Source organism: Canis aureus, chromosome 1 (assembly GCF_053574225.1).
Source record: "Canis aureus isolate CA01 chromosome 1, VMU_Caureus_v.1.0, whole genome shotgun sequence".
Taxonomy (NCBI): Eukaryota; Metazoa; Chordata; class Mammalia; order Carnivora; family Canidae; genus Canis; species Canis aureus.
Window position 1 is genome coordinate 4,960,001 of NC_135611.1, and position 26,125 is coordinate 4,986,125.

The 26,125-nt window shown below is 37.4% G+C and overlaps 1 protein-coding gene across 11 annotated transcripts in view; it reads right to left on the reverse strand.

Annotated features, from left to right (window-relative positions):
* Positions 1 to 26,125, reverse strand: part of ZNF407 (zinc finger protein 407) — a 447,661-nt gene that overhangs the window by 179,027 nt on the left and 242,509 nt on the right. For 9 of the 11 annotated variants that reach the window (XM_077878678.1, XM_077878691.1, XM_077878730.1 and 6 more), the window contains one exon: positions 998 to 1,164. In XM_077878678.1, coding sequence (XP_077734804.1) covers positions 998 to 1,164 — 167 coding nt within the window. Of the gene's footprint in view, positions 1 to 997; positions 1,165 to 26,125 lie in introns of those variants that run through there. The other 2 variants (XM_077879168.1, XR_013368900.1) reach the window with 2 other exon arrangements.

Genomic DNA, 26,125 nt, shown 5'->3' on the forward strand with positions numbered 1-26,125 from the left:
TTTCTAACAATAATATAGGATTCTTGGCAATCAAAAGAACATTTGGGAATGCTGATTAAAATTTATTATTATTTTTTTTCCCTTGAAACAAAATACTCTGAGAGGTGTAAAGAGAAAGACGACCACAAAAACAACAAATCGCTCATGGTAGCAGAGCCATAGAGAGATGAGGAGGGTACTCAACTATAAGCTTGTAAGGAGTTTTAGGGGCCCACTATCCTCAGATAATGGAAAACATGCCATAAACACTGAACATAACAATAGAGTATTAGGGGGATATATATGTATGAAGGCCCAAACTGAGAGTTCTCAGGACCATACTTAGCATAGATGTACTCTGAATGCTGCTTTAAAAATTCCATACAGACCTTTAAATGCTGTGATGTAAAATATATATGAAGTTGTACTTTTCAAATATATAATTATCTAGAAAATTTATAATAGCTAAATGCAGATTCTTCCCTTTGAATTAGTTATCAAAAACTCTTAGATCCGATAGTATTCTCCTCCTAAGAGAAATATTATTTTCATTACAATTTTTAAAAATGGTACATAAAACCAAAACTTACCAAGAATGTTAAAAAGTATCAGGGCACTGAATTTATGTCAGTAACAAACTACAGGACTAGTCCTCTATGAAAACTTATTGTTCCCAAATGATCTCTACCAAGATTACATCTAAGAAGATATGTTTAAACACAGGTAGTGTGTATGTACACACACAACATAAACAGCTTCTAAATATGAAACTTACTTTGATTCGAACATACGTACACATGTGCATATACACCCTTTCATTAAAATGTCACTTTAAGACTACTCCGAGTACCATTGAAAAACAATGAAATGACACCATACCTTTAATATATAATCACCACAACCTTAAGACAAACTCTTCAAACAAGAAATCATTTCTATCGACCATCGCTGGAATAATTAATGCACACGTTCACACAGCCCACCCAGCCTCCCAGGGCACAGACGTAGGGTTGCACACCTGTGTGTGTCCTGTAGTGGTCTTTCATGGCGGAGGCCGTGAGGAATGAGTAATGGCATGTGGGCCAGGTACACTTAAATGGCTTTTCTCCCGTGTGGAGCTTCATGTGGTTGTTCAGGGCCCACTTCTCTGTGAAACTTCTATCACATAAGTGGCATGTAAATTTCCTGTGTGAAGGAGAGAGAAAATGATGTAAATATTACCCGCACGGTACCACCTCAGGCCCCAGACAGAAGCATGTTTTAACCCTGAAATGTGGCGAGTGCACAGACTTTGTGAGGAGCACTGCAGGCCTGGTCTGTCATGTCTGTATAACCAGGCATTGATTTTTCTGTCTAGGCCTGGCACTTCAGCCATTTATTCTCTGCTTTGCGGTTGGGCCCAACGGGTTTGAAAAATTCTGTTACAGTCCAGTCACCCCTGAGGCAAATGTGAGAATAGATTTCACCTGTACAGGCCTACACCACTTATCCAGGGCATGGGCTGTCAGAGCAAAGGCTAAATGAAAAGCTATCCATACTAAACTACTCAGACAAGCCCTGCTCTCTGCCAGGCGGAGGCGGCCGGGGCTGCTGGTTGCAGTCAGAGCCAGGCCTGCCTGGAACAGCACGGCTCCCACCATGCACCCAGCTGCCCACCCTGCAGTGCTCCTGGGGAGCAGTGAGAAACGCAGAAGACTGTCCTGAACAAGGTATCCTTCTGTGTTACCATAAGGGAACGTTAAACAAGTTTCCTCTGCTAAGAATAAAAGTAAGATTAGGACTGTAATTTTTATAAAAAAACCTTTGAGAAAAATAAACCTCAATTATCCCCTGCATAAAAAAAAAAAAAAGAAAGAAAGAAAATAACAGATCAGTCCTCATGCTAGAAAATACCGGAGCCCACAGTTCACAAAGATGTCTTAATACCTTTAATAATCAAGGCACAATGAACCATAAACAAAAAACTTAAATCCTTCTTCTGGTTGAGCTTCTGTCCCTCTTCACTTGCATTCATGAAATCATCACTGAAATTTACTTTTTATTTCTAATACAATTTAGTTTAAAGCAATGCCTGTGACTAATAATGTCCAGCTAATTAATTCAGGATAATGAACAGTCAAATAAAAGCAAATTAAAACCCAATATTCAAAATTAAAATATTTTAATAAGTGGATAAGCACTATGCCACAAAAGAGGGACTATGGCAGCCTGCTTTGACTATCGTAAATTGGGCTATACTTTCAGCAAGTTAATGCAATTAAAAAAATAGGATTATAATATGTGCATTTTAAATTAAGACATAAATAAGGAGATGTAAAAAATGTGCATTCTATCCATTAAAGCTTTAACTATGATTTTACAAATTTCCTTAACCCCATAGGGGTAGGAAAAGAAATCTTGAGCTCCAAATAATTAACTTCCTCATTTTGAAGCAAGTATAGATTACCTTAACAAATTAATCATCAGAATTCCACAAATTCTTAAAGCGAATTATGAAGTTAGCTTTTATAAAAATCCTTCTTCATTTGTTATATGTAATTATATTTTTGTAGTAATAGATCTTAAATGCTACAGAAATAAAAATTGCTAAACATTTAAGAAATGTCATATAAAATATCTTAAGTACTTCATTAATATTAAAATTGCCAATTAATACATCTATATAATGTATGTGTAGAAACACTCTATTTACACCCATTAACAGGGCCTGACTTTGAAATTACTGTATCATCTGATCACTGCTTCACTGTACTAGGAAATGACAATATAACTAAATACTTGGAAACGCACTGTAAAAAAATATCATGTCTGTATATCTCTTTGACGGGTCTTCATGCATTTAACATTTCAAAACCATGACAGGGATCTTATTTCCAAGATAAATTCCCCTATCTACTTATTTCTTCATGTATTTATTGTGGATCTAACCTTCTCCTACAAGAAATAAATAAGGAGGTTAAGTAGATGCTATCTTTTAACAAATAGTTTCTCCACACTGTATTACAACTTTATGAATGACAAAATAAATCCCTCATTTTTAAATCTACCATGATGTACATTTAACAAAATTACATCTACGAAACCTCAATACATGTACTCTATTATTCATATGTAATAAAAATGTTAAACGAGAGCTCAGTGTCTGTCATGAAATGACAAAAGCCAGATAACAAAGAACAAACTAAGGCCACCGCTTGACTTTCAGAAAACCTCACGTGTTTTACAATTTGCTTTATGAAAATAAGTTCATGTGCTGGTACTTTAAAAAGAACCCTGAAATATTACCAACGTAAAGTATCCTTATAAAGATTCAGACCTACTCTTCAATGCGGGTGTTTCCTGGAACTACACAAATTCTGAGTCTCAAGTACTGTGAATTATTTCACTTCATGGAAAGTCAGTGAGAATGACGTCCACCCACGAGATCCAGCTCTCCTTGGGCCATTCATGAAGCTTATCCCGAGTCATCTCCAGGGCAGAACACAAGTGAACATATGCTGCTCTGCTCTGCCATGTGGACCCAAGAAGGGAAGGCATTAATGTGTGTTCTAGATGCACATTAGGAAGACATGAACACCCACAATACCCAAAACACTGTTTTAAGACTAGGAGGCAAAGCAGGAAAATAGTTAGATTTGGATCTCGAGAAAATCACAGGCTACTAAGGGAAAAAAATATTCAAAATAATAACCTCAATGACATATTTAATAATAATGATTAAAAGGTAAAATGCCATCATGAATTTAAAAGAAGAAACAGGGCAGCCCAGGTGGCTCAGCGGTTTAGCGCCGCCTTCAGCCCAGGGCCTGATCCTGGAGACCTGGGATCGAGTCCCATGTCGGGCTTCCTGCGTGGAGCCTGCTTCTCCCTCTGCCTGTGTCTTGCTTCTCTCTCTTTCTCTCTCTCTCTCTCTCTCTCTCTCCTTCTCTATGTCTATGAATAAATAAATAAAATCTTTTTAAAAAATTAAAAAATAATAAAAAAAATAAATAAAAGAAGAAACAACTAATGGGGTGGGCAGATTCAAGAAGGCTTCCCAGAGGTGATATTTAATTTGGATGGTAAAAGATAGGGGCATATAGACACAGAGAGGTGGCAGGGATGATGTGGCGAGAGAAGTGCAGAATGAGGGTCCCAGGACTGGAAGCACCAGGCCCTGACACAACACATCCACTGTGACTCTGATTGCCTGCCACCCCCTTAAGGCAGCCTTCCAGTTTCCTAGGAAAAGGGTGACACCCTGTGACCTATTATTAGGTTGGATCAAATGTTATTGATTCATTTTCTATCAGCACACAGTGGTCTTCCATGAGTAACTTCTTGTTGAACTGGATATATGATCTACTAGAAAGAGGTCGTTTAGTAAAAACTTGGTAGTCTCCTCTTCATGAAAATAGCTTTCTAGTAGGTCAGTGGAAGGATGTAGGAAGACCAGTACGTGCCAATCCTGTCAAAGTTATAACCAGAAGGGTAAACTAGATGAGCATACAATAGGAAGATGATATTTGGTTTACCTTGTATCCTTAAAGGCCCATACAGTGCATGGTACACAGTGTTATTCTATATATAATTTTGGACCAACCAGATGAACTAATAAACTAGTGATTAAGAATTGGGGGACCTGGGTGGCTCTGTTGGTTAAGTGTCTGCCTTCAGCTCAGGTCATGATCCCATGGTCCTGGGAGGGAGCCCCATGCCAGGCTCCTTGCTCAGCGGGGAGTCCGCTGCTCCCTCCCCTAACCCTGCTGCGCTCTCTCTCTCGCTCTCTCTCTCCTTCTTCTTCTCTTTTTTTCAAATAAAATCTTAAAAAAAAATAGTTTCATTCTTTACTCAGTCTTACCAGACTCTGAGTCAGAATGGGAGACCTGTGTGTTATAGCCACAGGAGTCATGCCGGCCACCTAAAGCTCCCAATTCTCATACCACTTGTCCATCTCACCTTCCTGAGCATCTGTGCTTATTTTACAAAGTGTGAGTATTCAAACATACAGAACATAACATAACTGCATACCTACCACCTAGATGTATGTATAATACTTATGTTTTCCATATTTGTTTCAGCAACTTTCTTTGGTATTCTAAAGTTCTTAATTTAACTGTTTAAATCTTAAACATTCATAAATAAAATTTTTTAAAAATGATATAACAGGCCCTAGCAAAAAAAAAAAAAAAAAAAACAGGCCCTAGCAGAGGAACAACAAATGTACTGTGCAGAAAGCCATCTCTGGGGGGAGAGTAGGAGGGCCAACACCACTTCCAAGTCTTACATAATCTGGCTACTTTCTAATATTCACTAGCAAGTTCAAAATGCCAAATAGCGCTCTAAGACCTGTAATGAGAAAGGGTATTTTGTTACCTACTTCCTCCTCAGGTTTCACTAGATATTTCAACTGGATATAAAGTCACCTTAAAAGGTTCCGGGGGGGGGGGTCACAAGCAAAAGAAATCAAAATGATACCACACTTCTCATAAAGGCAGGCATTAGAGGACAACGTAGCAATGATTCGTACACTTTGAGGGAAAGGCTTTTATGTTATTTTATTTTATTTTTAATTTTATTTTATTTTTTAATTGGAGTTTAATTTGCCAACATATAGCATAACACCCAGTGCTCATCCCGCCAAGTGCCCCCCTCAGTGCTCGTCACCCAGTCACCTCAACCCCCTGCCCACCTCCCTTTCCACTACCCCTTGTTTGTTTCCCAGAGTTAGGTGTCTCTCATGTTTTGTCACCCTCACTGATATTTTCACTCATTTTCTCTCTTTGAGGGAAAGGATTTTAAACATAGCATGTTACACATAACCCCTGTACCAATTCCTACCAAGAGATGTCATTACAAAGTTCCCGGTTTCTAGGGATTGAAATGTCCAACTTTCTAGAATAATGCCCTTCTTCATGTTGGTTACTATGATATGGAAGTCAGTAAGGGTTCATCTCTTAGTGTAAAATTTATAAAATGTATAAGTTAAATTCTAAGCATTTTCTGGTATGTTCACAATAGGTTTCTGGATTTATGGTTCTATGTACTGTCTTCTCAGCACCCCGCCCACACTGGGAATGGCTGTGAGCCCTTGTCTGGTCTCTGTTAAACCTGGTGGGGTACCGGTCTTCTCTGAATCCTCATGACATGATTTGTAATAACACAGTCAAGACTAAATAAAACTCACATCTCTAGACTTAAAATTTTGAGGTGAGTATCCTCACTAAATATCCTCATTGTTAGATACATACTAAAAATGATAAATCTCACAGGAGTATCATCAGGCATTATGTACAAACTCAAGAACTGGTGGGAGCTGATTTATATGATTAACACCATTATCTTAATAGGTACTTCTGCCTTATGGAAACTCTGTTACAACAGTCTGTTTTCAAATGCCTAAAGGCAAGTAATGTCAAAATATACAGCTTCTACTTTGAATTGTGCCATTATCTTTCCATATTACTATAGAAGGTAAGCATCCTAACAGGAGATTCTATATCCATATTCTTCAAAGTATTTTTTAAATGTTATTTAAAATATTTTAAATCCTATTAGGTAGATTATTGACTATTGAGTCAACAATTTATTAGGAGCTTAGTAAAATATCTGTACATATCACACTTACATATGAAGACAAGGGTATCTTGATACTTTGGTGCTTTACTACTTTATAATTGGTAATCTCCTGTATCTCTGTAATCTCTGAATACAGTAAGAAATGTCACTAGCATATTTTTATGTTCTTTTCTAATCTCTCCAATTCAGGATAATTTAGACTATAATTGCTTTAGCAATGCTTTTTAAATCTGTGGACATCCCTATCTCTCTTCCAAAAAGCTCAGTCTAGCTATACACAGCTGGGAAACTCCAGGCATGTGTTTAAAAAAAAAAATCCCCTTTAAAATGTAAGGGGATATTTACGATTATCCATCAGCTGGGAAGTAGATAAAGAATGGGTTTAATCACAAAATGAGATATCATAATGCTGTAAAAATGCACCAACTTAGGCTACATTTATTAGCAAACAATCTCAAGAATGTAACTGCATTAAAACAAAACAAGTTGGGTACAGAACTACCATTTACATAACATTTTTACATAACAGGAGAAGTACTAAATACACACCTATGAAGTCCACACACAAGAGCATGCACGACATCATGTCTCTGAAAAGTGGGATTATGGCATGCATATGAGGATAGCGTCCACTCCAGTGCTAGGATTTGGTTGTTTTTAAAAGAGAAGGAAGCCAAAGTACATGTGGCCATATGTTAACATCTTCTCAAATACTATGTTTTTGAGATTTTTCACAAGTCAAAAATGAGTATTTTAATTAAACAATCAGATGATATTTCTTATCTTCTCTACACAACTCCTTGGACCAGTCTTGTCAAGTTAATAAATCACACAAATTCACATCTACAAAAAATACACAGCAAATGAGCACAGTCTGATGTGCTACAAATAACATTTTAATAGAAGAGTAAGCTAAATTTTGTCAAAATATTAACTAATCGTGCAGTTATTATCTTTCAAAACTGTGAAACAAAGGTGTTGACTGATGCAAAACTATTCCTGTAAAGCCCAACTGAGGCTGCAAAAATGTAACTGCCAGGTACTGCTGGTCTTTAGGGGGAAAATCAGAACACGGATCTGTGAACAGGAGGCCAGGTATGCAGGATTGCCCCCCAAACCATCCACCACACTAATGAATTTGTTTCAACAACTCCTAAGTTACTCAACTACTACCAATGCACAGGCAGCTTCTTTGGAAAGAAAGCCTCTTTTTAAAATTATTATAATGTAATAATTATATGATAACACACTAAGAGATGAAATGAGAATAGAGAATGACAGAGTCTCTGCACAGAAGGGTCACCATACGAATTCTGCTGAGCTGCAAACATAACTGAAAACCATCACTTTCTTGAACAAAGAAGCACATAAAAGGCATCTAAAGACAACCACTGAAGAACAACTACAATGCTCAATTAATTCACATGAGCATTCCTTATGCTGAAAAAGTACCCTGAAGGATCACAAAGCAAAATGACAAAGTTCAGGACATTCTGCCATGATGACAGATGCAGGATCAGTAAGCACCAAAACTGTGAGACGCTTCTATTGTTTCTGGTTCCAGAAATAGTGGAGTAAAATATGCAATCCTGCTTTAAGACAGATTCATGCCCAACACTCACTAAATCCACATTAAATACCCCAGTATCATTCCACAGTCATCTTGTTCACCTTATTTCCATTAAGTTTCAAATTACTGCGTACATGTTTAAATATAATACCCAACTTTAAATTGCACAGAAAATAAAGAAAAAATAAAGAAGAAAATCAGTATTTTCCCTGAACTGAGTAATCAAAAAGATACAGGGATTGCTAAATAACAAGTAGAGGACACTTAGGGTCTCTCTGAGCATCTGCTTCCAAATACTTGTGTGCCTGTATCTGTGTACAAAGTCCAAATAGAAACTCTGACTCAATGAATGAAGTCATAACTCGAAACCAAAACTATTACATGATAATACCAGTATCCAGATTACTTGAATTACGATAGACTAGGAGAGTGGCCTGTTTCTGATTATAATAAAACATGAGCATGATTTATATCAAGAAGCCACAAAGAGCTAAGATTAGAAAGGTTTCATTTACTAAATTCAACTCTTTAGGCTCAAGTGTGGTAGCAGATGAAAGTTGCACCACACCAACCCCCACCCCCAGGGCTTTTATAAAGCACGCAAGGGAACCTGCTACTGAAGCCAAGAGTCTTGAGCGCATTTTTGCCCTGAACAGGTGATAATTAGCCTAATTAACAGGCTAGATCCTTGTTAACTAGTTGGAAAAGAAATTTAACCTCACTCACGCCAAAGCCTGTCATTTTAAAACCTCTTAACGTATCATTCAGATCCTAAAAGCTGTGAAATATCTTTTCTGGCTCTTTCAATTCAATCCAAAGGTTGAAAAGCTTTGTGTCAAAATTACTTCTGGGAGGAGCATTAAGTAGAATATTAATCCCAGGTTGCTTTAGTCTACTAAGAACCAAGAGAATGACTCATTCTAAAGAAAAACATTCAAGGATTATAAGGTCTATGCCCTCAGAGATTTGAATTCATCCTTCAAAATCTCATTCCCATGAAATTTTTCTTTGTCAAAGAGACCATAAACTCCAGCCTACCCATAACCATCTCATGAAGTGTGGCTGGAGTTTTTCCCATTTCCCTGTATGTGCAGTATCTTCGATCAGCGGCTAGGAAAGGCTTTGTGTAAAGAACACTAAATATCTTCTCCATGGCAGGTCATCAGATTTGATGCAACCACTCACCTCTGCCTCCATAGGACAGAAGCAGCCACAGACAGTACATAAACAAAGGAACGTGGCTGCGTTCCAATAAAACTTTATTTACAAAAACAGTTAGTGGGCCTGCTCTGGCCTGCAGGCCATAGTCTGCAAATCCCTGGCTCAGATGACAGAGGTCACATCCCCCGCCAATTTATGTCCCTGAAACACCCTGATCTACATAGGGCAAAAAAAAAAAACAAATGGAATGCTGCTGAAAACAAAGCTCCACTAAGTCTCTTTCTCAAGGTCTGAGAAGCTGGGTTAGTCCTGAAATAGTTTGTCTCCTGCACGGCTTTACAACACCAGTGCCAGTATGAGAACAGGTGGAAGGAATTAACACGGCATATGAGACCCATTCTCATCTCAGGCTACCCCCTCTTTTTCAAACTACCCCCTTTCAAGGGTTTCACAGAGCTGGAGGGCTTGGGAAGTTGAAACAATTTTAACTAACCAGAGAAGTCAAGTCCTGAAGAACAAGACATATATTAAATTGCCACAATCCTCTACTCTGAACTAAATGAAATTTTATCGCTTCAGGTTAGGGAAGAAAACACCAGATTTCTGTAAGGAAGGTTAAAATAGCAGTTACAAATAAAAGACTAGTATTACTGTTTAAAGACCATATATAGAGAATTTCTTTTAAGTCATTGCTCTTACTAATATAAAAATTTTGAGATAATTGACATAATGAATTTCTTTTTTAATAATAAATTTATTCTTTATTGGTGTTCAATTTGCCAACATACAGAATAACACCCAGTGCTCATCCCATCAAGTGCCCCCCTCAGTACCCATCACCCATTCACCCCCACCCCCCACCCTCCTCCCCTTCCACCACCCCTAGTTCGTTTCCCAGAGTTAGGAGTCTTAATGTTCTGTCTCCCTTTCTGATATTTCCACCCACTTCTTCGTCCTTCCCTTCTATTCCCTTTCACTATTATCTATACTCCCCAAATGAATCAGAACATATAATGTTTGTCCTTCTCCGATTGACTTATTTCACTCAGCATAATACCTTCCAGTTCCATCCACGTTGAAGCAAATGGTGGGTATTTGTCATTTCTAATGGCTGAGTAATATTCCATTGTATACGAAAGATGAATGGATAAAGAAGATGTGGTTTATGTAGACATAATGAATTTCAAACTCCATTTACAGTTTCATCACAAATGCCTTGACTACTGTTAAGTCTTTGGACATTTAAAACACAGTCCTAACAACTTTCAGATTATAATTGTTCAAGCTTCTTCTATAGCAGCTAATTAATAAACAAAAAAAAAAAAAACACGTATTAAAACCTACTATGTGTCTAGCACTGACCTGTGCTTTGTTCAAACCTATAACCAAAGACATATATGCCCCTGCAAAAGGGGCCAATGGCTCAATGGTCAACACTAGTATCAGTGAAATAAGCAGCATACAAAAGCACCACATTACATGCTTTTAAACATCTTTTAAGATGCTTAGAAAAAGCCCTGGTGGCTATGGACTGAAGTGGCTAGAAAGGCTTCCTGGCTGAGGTGGGGCTTGAGGTGAGCAGACATCTGTAATGCAGGCAGCTGGCATGGCCACGCTCAGGAGCAGAGGCAAGTGGAGGCAGCCAGCTGGTATATGTGAGCAGGGAGTCACTCCTCTGAACCCCCACAAGTGGGTGGGAGCATGCTGCACGGAAGGGAGAAATATGTTGCAGAATGAAACAGAGTCGGATTAAGATGGCCCCAATAAGCAGAGAGAGGAATTCAGCTTTGATAGGACAGAAGGGACCACCTATCTGTTGTTTCTCCTTCTCCCCTTCCTAGCCTCTTCCATGCTTGCTTTTTCACAATTATTTGATTACAATTTTCTAAGGAAGTAAATGTATCCTTCACGAATACCCATGACCACATAGATGAAGTATATATACATACAATCCACAATTAACGTGCATGTCTGGGGGAAAAACCTACCATAACAATGTCCTCATCTGAGAATTGTGATGAACTCAATTTCATATTTGGCCAAGTAAACACAGTTGTCTAAACGGCATGTTAGCGCTAACAAAGACAGCTGTCCTTCCAGCTACCTACCTGTAGATACTATGAAAACATTACTGAAGAGCTAAGAAACTCAGACTAGATAATTTATATGTCACTGGAAAAACCTTGTATTAAGTTTTCAGATGATAATCTCATCAGTTACTGTATTAGAATGAGCCAGCTAACAAATATAAACAGAACAGATTTTACCAGGAAGACAAAAAATAGGCTTACAGAAAGGAGAAAAGCACTAATAGAGAAAATCAACTATGAAATTAATTTTCTTTTAAAATTTGAATACATTAAAATTAGGGGCACCTGGATGTCTTAGTCAGCTGAGCTTCCGACTCTTGGTTTCAGCCCAGGTCACAATCATAGGGTCGTGAGATCAAGCCTGGCGTCAGGTTCCACGCTCAGCGCGGAGTCTGCCTGAGATTCTCTCCCCTTCTCTCTTTGCCCCTCCTCTCTCTCTCTCTCTCTCTCTCTCTCAAATGAATAAATATGTCAAAATTAAACACAATTGATGGAAGCCATGTATGATCAAGAATTTCTATACCAATTCAGAAAACCTGTTACAGTCCTACTCATCAAAAAACTATGATTCATATAGAATTTATAAAAGTCATGATAAGGTTTTCATTTCGATGGTTTTATAATATTATGCCAAGAAAATGTTTCATTAACATGACTGCATGAAATTTTATTAGGTCAGCTACGTATTACAGAAAAATCTCACACATCTCTATAGAATAAATCCCAACCCCCTTTTGCTAATAAAACTGATAGTGTCATAAGAACAATATCACTCAGTTTCTTGCATGCCATCGACTCAGAAATAATATTCGGGTTCAGACATTCATGGTGCTGGGGAAAAAGAAGTTTAGCACCTGGCTTGGACAGCCTCTCGAGCCTCAGTAGGATCATGTGACTCTTATTTCTGGTGTATACTCACATCAGTATTTCTAGAAATACTGAGCACAGGACAACCCTTCATTCTATATCACAGTTAGATTACTGGTGTTCTATAAATAGTGAATCAAGAGAATTATCTATTATTTCACAATGATTTAAAACAGCAACAATAAAAAAAGCCATAGTTTCCTACTTGGATTCCTTGCCAACAATCTGTGCCAGTAATACACTCCAATAAAGACTATCAGGGTACTTTAAAAAAGAGTAATAGTTTTCTCAACAAAATTAATAGCTCAAGACAACATGACTGATCCTAAGTAGTGCTTGGGTTATACCTCTAACATAGGAAATGGAAATCTGTTAATACTGTAGCCCTATTAGAACCATTCACTGACACCAATAGACAAGGGGGCAATAGATTCTCACTACACATCCCAAGTGACTTCATACAGGACTCAAATATACAACAGATTAAACTGAAATGAACAAAATATTCCTTTCTACCAAAGGAGTTAAAATTTACCTTCAACATATGTACTTTTTTTTTCCTGAAAACTATTCTTGTAATACTGGAACATGTTCCATAGACCCATGCGTCTTATACACCAGCAAATATGGTATGCTTAAAATTTACCCTGTAGGTCTCTATGTATCTATTACAGAAACAGAATTTCTAGACATTTGCATATATTTTCTGGATTTAGAAAGGCCTGTCCAACCGCGTGGTGATTGTGGGATTTGCTGGAGCTAGGAAAGGCAGCCCCTCCAAAGTTGGGTATTTCATTGTCTTGGCCTTTGTCATCATCTCGGCCTTCTAGCATGTCAAGATGATCTAGGGAACCATTTGAGCTCAAGGTAAGATTAGCTAGAAGGGTTGAGATGTATTGCCCAGCAATCTCAGAGTTCAGTACAAAATTGACCCTTTCTGAGACCTCAGTCCGAAGATCAGCAGTTACCGCACACTCGAGAGTAAATATCCTGGGGCATCTGTACCCTGCAGCAGCATCACCAATACACAATGTGAGCGCAGCAGATGGGCTCAACGTGCACACTGGAGAGCCTGACACGAGTCACAGCTTGCTTTAAATCATAATACTCTGACATTCAAATATATAGAAAGATCATGTAAGGGATTTGATTTGTTCCTTTCTAAATCGTAAGTTCAAGGGAAGGTGCTAAAATTAGATTAACAAAAAAACAAAACAAAAACACAAGTTTGTAAGGATTTTAAAGTTATTATGATCCGACTGTGAGCAAGCAGTTAATAAAACACCAGAAGGCTCCTCACCATTTCTCAACACGTAGCCACTGTGCAATGGGTATGGAGTCACCTGCAGTGAAGCAGGAGTAAAACCAGAGATGCATGCAGGTCTGAAGTGCAGGAGATGGGGGAAAAACTCTCCAATGCAGGGCAAAGCAATGATGTTAGCTTCCTTTCAATACAAAAGAGCATGATTTATTTAAAAACTTGGATGTGTGTAGCTATGGATTCTTATTTTCACAAAATAGCTTTGTGAATCTCCTCTACTTCTCATATATTCTAAATTATTTTGAAAAAATAAGTTCTGATAGGCATCTATGAGCACTGTATATATAGATCACGTATACTAATTTTGTAAATCTTCAACATCTCAAGACTATGTGGATTGCCATTATCATTTATTATATACTTTCCAGCATTTACAATACCAGACTGAACTTTTTTCTCATCTACTACTTAAAGTGCATAAGTGAAAACAACTGTAAAGATGCAGTTCAAATATATTCATACTTGGCACAGGAACAGTGCTAAGGAATCTCAAATACAGAATTAAATGAAGCTACCAAAATGAGCTGAACAACAAGAATGACTTCTCAGTTATGGGCTGGGAAAGAACAGAAATGAGAGGCAAAGACCTTGGTAATTTAGGCTTTATGATACAAAGAAAACAAAACTGCTCAACAGTTTATACCATTAATATCCTTTGTTTTAAAGAGTTTTTGAAGTGAAACAGGTTGAAATGAAGTAAAGGCCAAGGAATTATTTCACCTAAGGTAGTGACGAGGAAGCCTGGAGCAGAACCGGGGCAGCAGGCCTCACCGAGTCTCAGACAGGGTCAGCTGCCCCAGCAGAGTCCAGAGGATGGCAGCATTTGTACAAAGGCACCCAGAAAGGACGCTGCAAGAGAGTCCAACAAGTTCAGCTTGCCCAGCAGCCAGAAGCATGGATGTCCTGTTCTCCCATAACAAGCCTGACATATAAGTGTCTTCACTAAATACCAGATTCCAGCCCAAGGGTGACACTTGACCTTCGTGCACACAGCAGCCTACAATACATCAACAGCTGGTGGAGGACCCCTTCTTTGACTTGAGAACAAGACAGTCTGGTGATTTTCAGCAGTCACCTTTGAGGCTTCCTCCTCACCTTTCCAAAATCATAATGTAGGGTCTGGTACTTAAATCTCCTTTCTGACCTCTGACTTTCACCCCTATGGTCATCTCTCTTCTGACAACTTCCAAATTTCTATCTGCAGCTTAGATGTGTTCTGTGAGGTCTCATCATTCAGCTGTCCATTTGACATATCCACTGTGATAGGCAGGGAACAGGTTTCTTACATCTAATGTCTAAACCTGGCTTCCAATGTCTACCAACGGAACCTACTCTGACAGTGGTTGTGCCCATCTAGTTGATGACGTGACTTGACTGTTCAGGCCCAAATCCTGACATCATCCATTATTCTTTTTCTCATCCAACCTACCAGTAAATCCTATGGGCTGTGCTTTCCAGATATATTCAGAGTCTGGACACTTCCATCTACCCCAATTGCTACCCAGGGTCCAAGTGACCACCATCCTTTCTTAGCAGGATCACAAAAGCCTCCAACGAGCTCTCTGCCTCTCCTCTCCCCCCAATCCACCTTCCTACCATTTCAGCCTGTTCTCTGCACAATACAGACAGTGATTCTGTTCAAACCTAGGTCAGACCACTCCAGGCTTCTGTTCAAAACCCTCTCATATTGCACTGAAGAAAAAAATCAAGGTCCTTGTAGAGTCCTGCAGAGCATCATGTGGCCTGAGCTCCCATGAATTTCCCATCTGGTGCCTCGTTCCTGGCACACTGTCTCCTGCGGCACAAGCCATGCCCTGCGTACTTCTTCTGGTGGGACACACTGCCTGAAATACTGATGTGGCTTAGCTCCTCCTGATGCACCTGTCATCTTGTCTCTAAGTCTTTCCTTTGGCACCCCAGCCCTCCCTATAGTTCTCCCCTCTTTTATTTTACTATATCATCACTATTTTAAAACTGATACATATTTGACTTTTCATTTGGTTTACTGATTCTCTCTCCACACCAAAATGTAATAAGCTCATGACAGCAGAACTTTTGCCTGCTTTATTTTCTGCTCTATTCCCAGGGCCTGGTACAGAGTATGTACCTGGTAAGTGGTTGTTCAGATAATGCATTAAATATTTCAAAGGAATGAAATTTACAGAATTACGTTTAATGTGTCACTTATCAAAAAAATACACATACACCACACATACACAAATGTATGAATCAACAAATAAACAGAAAACAATTGGAAGAGATTCACAGCAAACTGTGAATAGTAGTTGTATTAGGTGGGAAGCCAGATGGGCTGGGAGAAGTCTGGAGGAAGGGGAAAGGGGTCAACTGGAGAAAAGAGACCTTGCACTTAGCACTTTATACACTGTACTAAAAAGATTTACACACATTCCACTTTTAAAAATATCTATGAATAAACATTTTTAGAAGCATAATTTTTTAAAAGAGGTTTATCATAAATAAAATGTACAGGAATCATTAATTTTCATCCACTGTTGGCTTTTCTATGTCCTACTTCTACAGTATCATTTAGCTACAGTCAGAGTAGTAGAGAGACAGACAAGAGTTGAAATATTTATTGAGGCAGTATAAAATCAGAACTTTAGAAAGAAAGATATCTCTTGGTCTTTCAATTTTTGAAGTCAAAACCTCATTATATTTGTATTCAGATAGCTCAGACATCAGTGTCCAATGACTTTATAAGCCTACACTGAGAATGCCATAAAGCAGACAGCTAATCATAGATACTGTTCACTACAATTAAAGAATCTTCTGTTTGCCACGAATAAGAACATAAACACAATTTTAGAAGAGATGGTTTTAGGTGTTTGATAACAAAAAAATAATACCAGACTTTAGAGGCCATCAGACCAGCTTTCACTAAAGATCTTTCCGTGTTTTATATCCCGTTTTATTTTATTTTTTTCTTTTTTTTTCTTATTTATTATTTATGATAGTCACAGAGAGAGAGAGAGAGAGAGAGAGAGAGAGAGAGAGGCAGAGACACAGGCAGAGGGAGAAGCAGGCTCCATGCACCGGGAGCCTGACATGGGATTCGATCCCAGGTCTCCAGGATCGCGCCCTGGGCCAAAAGCAGGTGCCAAACCGCTGCGCCACCCAGGGATCCCTATATCCCATTTTAATTCCCCATATTACACAAGAATCCAGATCCTACCCAGCTTATTTGCCACTCACAGATCTATCCCATGCCATCTCAGGCACATTGTCTTTTGATTATTTCCTATTTTTATATGTACATTCCCGAAAAGATTCTAAACAATTCAGGGACATTTACGCTGATTTTCAACTTCTTGATATCTTTCATAGTAGCACGATAGTGGGGAGCAGAAAAGGGATACACTAAAACATTATACATTTTAATATTTTATATGATTAAATTTTATCAAAGGCTTAAAATATGGCAAGAGTACTCTGATAAATGAGATTCTCTCTCTCTCTCTTTTTTTTTAAAGATTTTATTTATTTATTCATGAGAGACAGACAGAGGGAGAGAGAGGCAGAGACACAGGCAGAGAGAGAAGCAGGCTCCATGAAGGAAGCCCAATGTGGGACCTGATCCAGGATCCCAGGATCACACCCCGAGCCAAAGGCAGATAGATGACATTCCCAAAGGCACACTGAAAACCACAAAGTTGCTCGAAGGAGGCCATAGCATAGAAGTGGAACAGAGAGCCGTCAGGACACCAACTCAGCTGTAATGCTGGTGACTTGGTTATTCCTCTAGCCTGAAATTCTACATATGTCAGGTGCAATGGAGCTGGAACAAAATACCCTCAAAATATGTCCCCACAATAAAACCCTACAGATCTAATCTCCACTGATTCCAGTCCTAGGGCCAAGGTGTGACCCAAAACCCCAAACTACCCCCCGCCCCCGCCACCAAGGACTGGAAGGAAGGGTTCCAAGGAAGAGTCCATCAAATATATTGGTGTGCTATCAACTGACCATCATGGTTGGTGAGAAATTCTGTCTCCATCATATTTTAAGCCCCATATTTTTATACATATGTTTACACACAGTCCAAATGCTAGCTAATTCTCCCCTGGGAAAAAAAGCCCTGACTTCCAAGAGACACAGGCTTGAGTACCTGTATTCTTTAATTTGTCTAAGATTATAAAACAGGACGGCGGAACACAACAATCTAATAAATTATGCTGCAAGGCACAGCTGTGTAATAATACAAAGCCAGAAAGTGCAGGTAATGGAAGGTAAGACAGGAATGAGAACAGAGAATGCTTGCTGTACTCTACACCCTAAAACGAGCTGTTCTGATGCCTTATAGGTCACAGGTGCTCGAACAATCACTGTACCGAAAATTCTCCACTAAAAGTGAGAAGCAGAATAGGAACACATAAGAACAAAAGATGAATAAACAGAGACTTCTACACATAAGCAGTATACAGAGATGAATGGAGCATTCCACTGGCATTTACATGTTGATATTCACAAAAACCTGCTGAAGAGCTTGGTTCTCGAGAAGAGGTGCTTAAAAGACAGAAGAGACATTGGTCCTCATTTCTACAAACCGCCTCATGGAAACGTCCAGAAGTCTGTGTTGTACATCTCCAAACATCACTAACATTTTCCATAATAACTAAGTTCACATCAGTTACTGGGATTCACTAGTCTTCAAAAAATAACATGGAGTCAGCACTAGGGAGCATAAACAGAGGCACTCAGTAGTGGGAGAAGCAGAAAAACAGTACTGGGAATAAAAGCTCAGGCAAAAGATCATTAGGAAATTTCCCCTGTGGAACAACAAAAGCGAAAATATTAGCACATTTCAATTGCTATCAAGTAAACAAGTCCTCTGACTGAATTTTAACTTTTACCTGAGCTACTTTAAGTAGATCTGACCTGGGACCCACAGAGACAGAGCCGGCGACAGGTAAAGAGGTAACATTTTAGAATTCAACAATCAAATTGAAGGGTACAACTTTCCAAAGTAGCCCATATGAAAATTTGGGCAATTTAACTTTACAGGTAATAAAACCAATTAAGCTTTAACTAATTATGTGAAGTTCCTATCATATGCTGAAGTAGTAAATAATTAAAGTGCTATATGAATATACTTTGCACTTTGATACTCAATCAAGATAAAGATGACCTCAATGTCACAGAACACAGAGCAAAAATACAATTATGCATTTATCCCACAAAGCAACATCAGAGCATCAGATATGGATGTTCCTGAATATTTGCTAGTTCCCTCCTATCACTGTCATTTAGCCTCTTAGACACATCTGGCTACTTGGAGCAAGGCAAGGTGGTCTCTATCTGGTGGCCCAACAGCTGCCTATGTGCCCATAGCTCAATCTGGCTGCAGCTAGCTTCTCCTGGTGAGTTCAAGGACATGTCCTGTAAAGCTAGTGGTCCAGTACTAGGTTTCCTCTTTGTTTAAAGTAATTAATCCTGTTTCAAATCATTATTTACAATTAGCAAAGAAATTGCTTATTTGGTAAAATCAAATTGAAGATCTGAACACCCTAAATAATCCTTAGAAGAATTTTAAAGAAAATTCCTATGTTATACTGCTTCTCCAGTGAGTGAATTATCAAACAAAATACTACCAACAATTAATACTTGATAAAACAGAGATCTTTCTATCATGGAAAGGAACTCTACTCCAACTGAACAAATATATGAAAACACTGAATTCGTCTTTTAACTCTGTGACGTTAGTCATATATCCGGATTGAAAAAAAAACTTAATTTCTCTTCAAAAATAGGATTTAATTGACAGATTCTTAAATGTCCACATTCCTGAAGACATTACTGTTCACAGTAAGCAAATAATGAAATAATAAGAGGTATTTTGTAAATGAAAAATGAAAGGATGTTGCATGCAACACGTATAAAAGTCAATGGAATACACATATATAAAAGGAAGTAAAGGCATCTTAACAAATCAAATAAGACTCTTTTGGGACATAACTATTCAATAATTATTGATATGGTAGGCTCCTTATTCCTAAAAACTATAATTAGACATGATGCATTCTACCCATTTTCCCAAGATGTAAAATAAGCAAGCTAAAATAGTTATTCCTGTCCAGAACATGCTGTCTATTCTTTTAGCTGAAAGCAAACCTCTAGTAAATTCCTATTTATCTTCTTGCCAATCACTGAATGAATGACTGACACTAACACAGCCTTATCTGGGCCTTATGTCTGCAGCACATTCTGCTAAGTGATGTCACTGCTCCAGCAGACGAAAATAAGCAGATTATTACAGTGACTAGGAGCAAACTAAACATTTGGATTTTTGCATGGACAGATTTACACACTGTCTGTCAGATAAAGCGCAGTTTGCCTGCTGCTTACACAACAAGAATGTGCCTGACAGCTCCCTCCCAGGGTTAGTATCTGATTACATAAATAGGCCATCCCCCAACATTCCTGAAGACTGACACTCTGCCTTAGTTTGAAGTGCAATTTCAGACCATCAGCTTTTCTGTCTTGTACACTAGGCTGATTAACATCAGAGCACTTCCTGGAGGTCCAATCAGGTTTCCTCACTGCCCAATTCCGGGCCACGTGAAATGTGGTGGACACAATGGTTGGGAAAAAGACAACTTTAAAAACTACTTCTGATGACTGCTCCTAAGGTGTTTCTTGAAAGGTGAATCATTTTAACAGACTTGCATGTGCATACGTCTATATATCATCGCCTTTGAAACAATTCAAGTATATAGTGGATTCTTTAAAGTTAATACTTTTATTTACAAAATATTACACACAATCACATGAAACATTCACAAATTACTACTTTACATCTGCCATGTTTTTAATGAATATTTTTGTGTCATTTCATCAATGAAACACCAAGGACTCATGATAGTCATATAAAACAAAACACTGAGCTGAACAAAATGTTTAAAAACTTGCCTACCACTAATTAACATCTTTCCTACCCCCAACAAGACATCCAAAACAATATTTATAGAAATCAACACACCAGTGAATGATCATGTGTCTGAAAATGTGGCTTAAAATTTACTTTGGCAGCAGCAGAAATGATGGTCAAAAACTGTTTGTGATTAAACTGTGCCTGTATGGATTCCATGAACTTGCTAAAAATTAGTAATTCTGCATTTTGGTAAGCTAAATAATAGTAGTAGTAATAATAATAATAATAAAATTCTGCAGTTTACTAGAAGCTCAGTTATGAATTATCCTGGGTGAAACTTCAGTAATTTATGAAAAATACAAGCCTGAGGTTTTCATACAAATGAAAACTGAATTCAAAGTGGTCTACTCGATCAAGACAGATAAACTTCCTTCTTATAAGGAAAAAAAAAATAGGTAGTAGTTATTTTTAAGGCAGTACTGAGAATCTTAAGAACTCCACTATTAGGAAACCATTTGTTTCTTAGTTGCTTTCCTTGGCCTCACACTATTTGGAAGCTGTTGCAAGGAAAAAAATTCAAACATTTCCACTACTAATATATTAATTAAACAAATGTCTCCTGATTATCCACTATGGGCCAGATCCTATGTTCTGGAAACACAAAGATAAATAGGACACAGGCCTCTATCCTCAAGGTACATAAAATCTGATAAGGAAGAGAAACAAGCAAACACATAAATTATATTTCAAAGTAGTAATTTATCTTTTTATAGATAAATGTATTTTTTAGATTCAAATGGCAGTCTTCTCCAGTACCAAACAGCTCTCATTCTCAGGATGGTGATCTGCACAACCTACCCTCTACTTTTCTTGTAAAAAGAGTCTCTTCCTCCTTGATCATTCTTCTGTCTTCCTACAAAAAGCCATCTCAAGTCAAATTAATGATTTTATGAAGCACAGAGCTGAGCATTGCATACACAGGAAAACCTACTTATAGTATAAAAATGACCTGCACTCTCCTCTTCCCCAACAGAATGTCTCCACATTTGCTTTTTACATTCTTACACATTAAATACTAACATTTAGCTTAAAATGTCTTATTGCCTAATACTAAATGTATTTCGTCTTTTTCATTTGTTCCTTGACACCAACACTAATGAACTGTCATAGAAACAGTTTTGGGAATCACAAAGGGTGAGGTCCCTCACAATGGTAAACAATCAGAAGTCATAAACACGATATTGTCTCTAGTAATTTCAGCTATAACTTTCAAACATTCATACCCAGACAAACCAGATGAAATATGTTGCTTCAGGTCAGCTCTGATGGATCCCTCAGAAATATCAACATTATTGCTTTTATTTTATTATGTACCACACTTCATAACTGTACACTGCAGAGTACAATAAAAACTCCGCTACACAGCTTGACTACTTATTAAACAGGTCAAAAGTTACTATAACAAATAACTTGTCCTACTCAGGGTCCATTAATAACATATCTTGTTGCTGCTCAGATAAGGAAAATTTTTTTTAAAGACAAAAAATAAGGCCAACAAAGAAGAAATGTAAACCAATTTGAAATCTTTCATATATCTGAGTTTCCTTTCTCAGATTTCCTTTACAGGTTCATAGTTACCTACTGTATCTTTAATTGCAAGCATATGCCCAACGACTTTGAAATTACCAATTAAGAACCAATACGTTGCTATTTGCAAGTGCTCAGGGAAGAAGGGCATGGACAGAGCCCAGATGGGTCCAAAGGTGAGCCGCAGGGTACGTGGTGCCTGTCTCCCAAAGGCTGTCTTCCACGGCAGTGCATTTATGGAGTGCCAAATCCAAACGACACTGGAAAACTAGCCACTGACTATTTCTTCAGAGGTGGTACGGCCACCTCTGCTGGATGAGGCAGAGGCTTTCTAGAGATAAGACCCAGCGGCGTTTGAAGCTGACCACCGCAATCACAGAGTGGCAAACACTACGTGACAGGAAACTACAAAGCAAACAAAAAAGCTCGTGATGTTTAAGGTGTATGTGTGTAGATAGATAGATAGATAGATAGATAGACAGACAGACAGATAGATAGTTTGGGAGTAAACAATGGGAATGAATCCTTTCAAGTCCAGGAACACATTTCTGGACAGCTGGGTGATAAAACATGGGGATTTTTCACTCTTTCTGTGACCAGGGATGAAGGAAGGGAGGGAGAAGTACCCAGCACCACAATTCCATGACAATTCAGGGCTGCACCAGCACATGTCATAAAAAGTCCTCACTATCAACATAAAATATGAGTAAATATAATCAAGCAGCAAAAGCTTGGACAAAGGACTCAAGTGTTTAGTGGCTTATTAATTTTCACAAAACATATGCTACTTTATGAACTTATAATTTTTATATAAACCAAAGTCTGACATTTACTGTAAAGCAGATTCACACTCTTAGAAGTGTTTAGGTAAGAACTTCTACTTTTTAACTAATGACTGAATTTTTTCCACAATTTGTTATCCATTTGCCATCACAGGAATTGAGGTAATTAAAAGGAAATGCGGGATGAGTTACAGATTTCACCAGTGCCCAGCACCTAGGAGGTGCTCAATAACATTGATGGAATTGAGAAGCATTGATTTTTTTTTTCATTAGTTTGGTATATCAGAAAGTTAAATATCCACGATACACTTGTAAATATTACAGAGAAATATGAAATAAGCCTCAAGAACTACTAAATATAGTCCAAAGGTGTGATTATTCCCTAAAAATTAGCAGAAGGAAACTTATTCATCAATCACATTAATCAGTGGTGTTCCAGCCATCTGAAACATGTCGAATATTAGCATCTGATGCGCCTGTGAACAGTCACTGCTACCGGTGTACAAGAAATGCTGTAATTGGTTTAAATCGGCCTGGCCCATCTGTCTTTAATACTCTTATTACAAGGCAGTAACCAGAGAACTATTAGCGCTGCAGTATAAGCTGTAAGATCTTTACCCGTTCTTAAATCATTTAAAAATAATGAGAGCTTTAGCCTTTATCTAATTAACGAGTGCCTTCTTTGAATTAGAAAAACTGTATCATTTAGCCCACGGTTGTTTAGTAAATTGGCTTGGCGGCACGCAAGCTAATGCAGGGTAGCAGTTCCAGTGTCTTGTTCCTGGCTTCTTATTACTTGAATTATAATTCAATGATCACCTTAGATCATGGGCTATTCATAAATCAGAAGCCTGACATCAGATGAAAAATTGTATTAATATATGAAACTTATTATATAGTACAAACTGCTCTCTTGATAAATTACATTGTTCAAACTTGACAATGATTGCATTTAAAACATTATTCCTGTTTGCTGTTTTACAGACTGAAACCTCTTCATGAAAAATTTACAATGCTCCTCTGTGTTTTGGAGTCAGAGGGCAATAGTAGCAAATGGCAGATAGAAACCATACTTTAGATTTGCTGGCAGCTGCAGAGGGCAGAAAACACTTCTAAGGAGAGGGCGGAAAACCCTCAGCTGCACTCCTCAGATCTCCATTTCTGGCTTTATGAAGATACTAATTGTCCTCACCAGCAGAAGCACAGTAAATAATAAAATTTTAATTTCAGCTTACTGGATTGCTTTCTTCTCCTATATAGGTGTTTCAAAGAAATTTATAGTCGTAAATGTTTCACAGAAATTTATAGCATGAGAGGAAAAAATAAAGGGGCAAACCCATGAAGTTTAATTTGAATTGAGGCCGGACTCCTTAGATGATGCGTTATGACAAATGCTTTTCGCCAAGGCTGACTGGGTAACTCAAGCTGTAGTTCCATATTATTTACATTAATTACATGAAGGCGGCTTTGTTAATGGTACATTCTGGTGTGGGTCGCAGCATGATATGCTAATGATCTAAGAAAAATCTGCATCTCTAATATTTATGATAATTTGTAATAGGAAATAGGGTTGCTTTTATTTCTTTCTCCTCACTAGAATAAAAAAAAAGTCAGTACAAAACAATTTTATTCAGAGAAGAAAGGAAAAAGTTCTAATCGCCAAGACATTTAAGTGTTATAAACAAAAGAAAAGACTCTTATTGTTAGGGGTGTTGTCATAGCCCATGACAAAGTGATAATATGGCAGTTCAGTGTGAGGTGTGTATCAAGCCGAATTGAACGGGAGAAAGCAGAAATGTAAAGTACAACTTCCATCACCAAATTATCTCCTGTTATTATGTGTTCCTACCCTCCCTCCTCACAGCTACCCTCAACAAGAAAGAAGATAAGCTTCAAATAAACACAGTTAATTTACACTAAGGTGCATTCATTACATGGAAGGCTATTATGCTAGAAGATATTTGATGATGTTTTTATAAAATCCATTGTATCTTTTGAGAAACTTATGGTGAGACTGTATAACCCCCAAAGATTAAAAACAGAAAAATAATAATAGTTTATATGTATTAAATATCAGCAGATTTAATTCATATTGTTATTCTTATAAATTATGTCTAAATATAAAATGTTAAAATAATAGTAATTTTACCATTTTGGCTTTTGGGAGTATGTTGAAAAAAATCAAATAACATATTTTGTTCAAAATACAAAGATTTTGTATTTATTACTGTTTAAATTATGCTACCTATATCCTCCAGAGACTAACAATTTTAAACAGATATCTTGTTTTATTCTTAGGAGTCAATGAGCATCAAAAAACCTCAGATATTTTTGGCATGATAAAATTAATAAGGTCCTTTTGGAATAAAAATTCCTATATAAATGTATCCTATTCTACAGAACAGAAAAACAAATCTTAAGAGAAACCTACAGATAAGATGCTTTGCAAATGTTTTATATTAAAACTAGAGCCCAAATTCTTATGTATCAGTGTGCTAAACACAAGTTATTAATAGGTTAGGTTTTTAAGTCATATTTAAATAAAGTAACAGCATAAGGTTTTAAGATGATATGCAATTTTTTTAAACACGTAATTAGGCTTTCTAAAGACTTGATATTGGAGACAATATTGAGAATATTTCTCTCATCTATAAACTGTTATTACAGATTTAAGACAGCCTATGTTCAATGTGAGTAAGAGAACGCAGGATAATGGTCACCTCTGGAGAAAGGGAAAAGATGTAATCACAAAAGACTTCAAAGGTAATGGTTATGGTTCTAGGTCATAAGGTCCAGGGGAGTTATGTGGGTGATGGTATCCATCATTATTCTTGATGCAACAGAACACACACAAACACTATATATACACTCTACATATATATTTATATAGGGTAGATAGATGTAGTAGTAGTATGTCTATATATAGTATGTATATATTAAATATATATAGTATCAAAAACAATGATATATATGTGTATAATACTAACATCAAAAGAATATCTACATATATATTTATATAGGGTAGATAGATGCAGTAGTAGTATGTCTATATATAGTATGTATATATGAAATATATATAGTATCAAAAACAATGATATATATGTGTATAATACTAACATCAAAAGAATAAAATAAATGAAGGAAGACATAAAATCTAAATAAAAATTTTTAATAGAGGATAGATTATTTCTTAAAATTTTCATGGTCAAATTAACATATTCCTATGCCATAATAATTCATAAAAGCTCAGAAATGGCACATAGCCTCATAAGTGAATGCTTATATTATAAATTCAAAACCATAACAATGAAAAATAGTGTT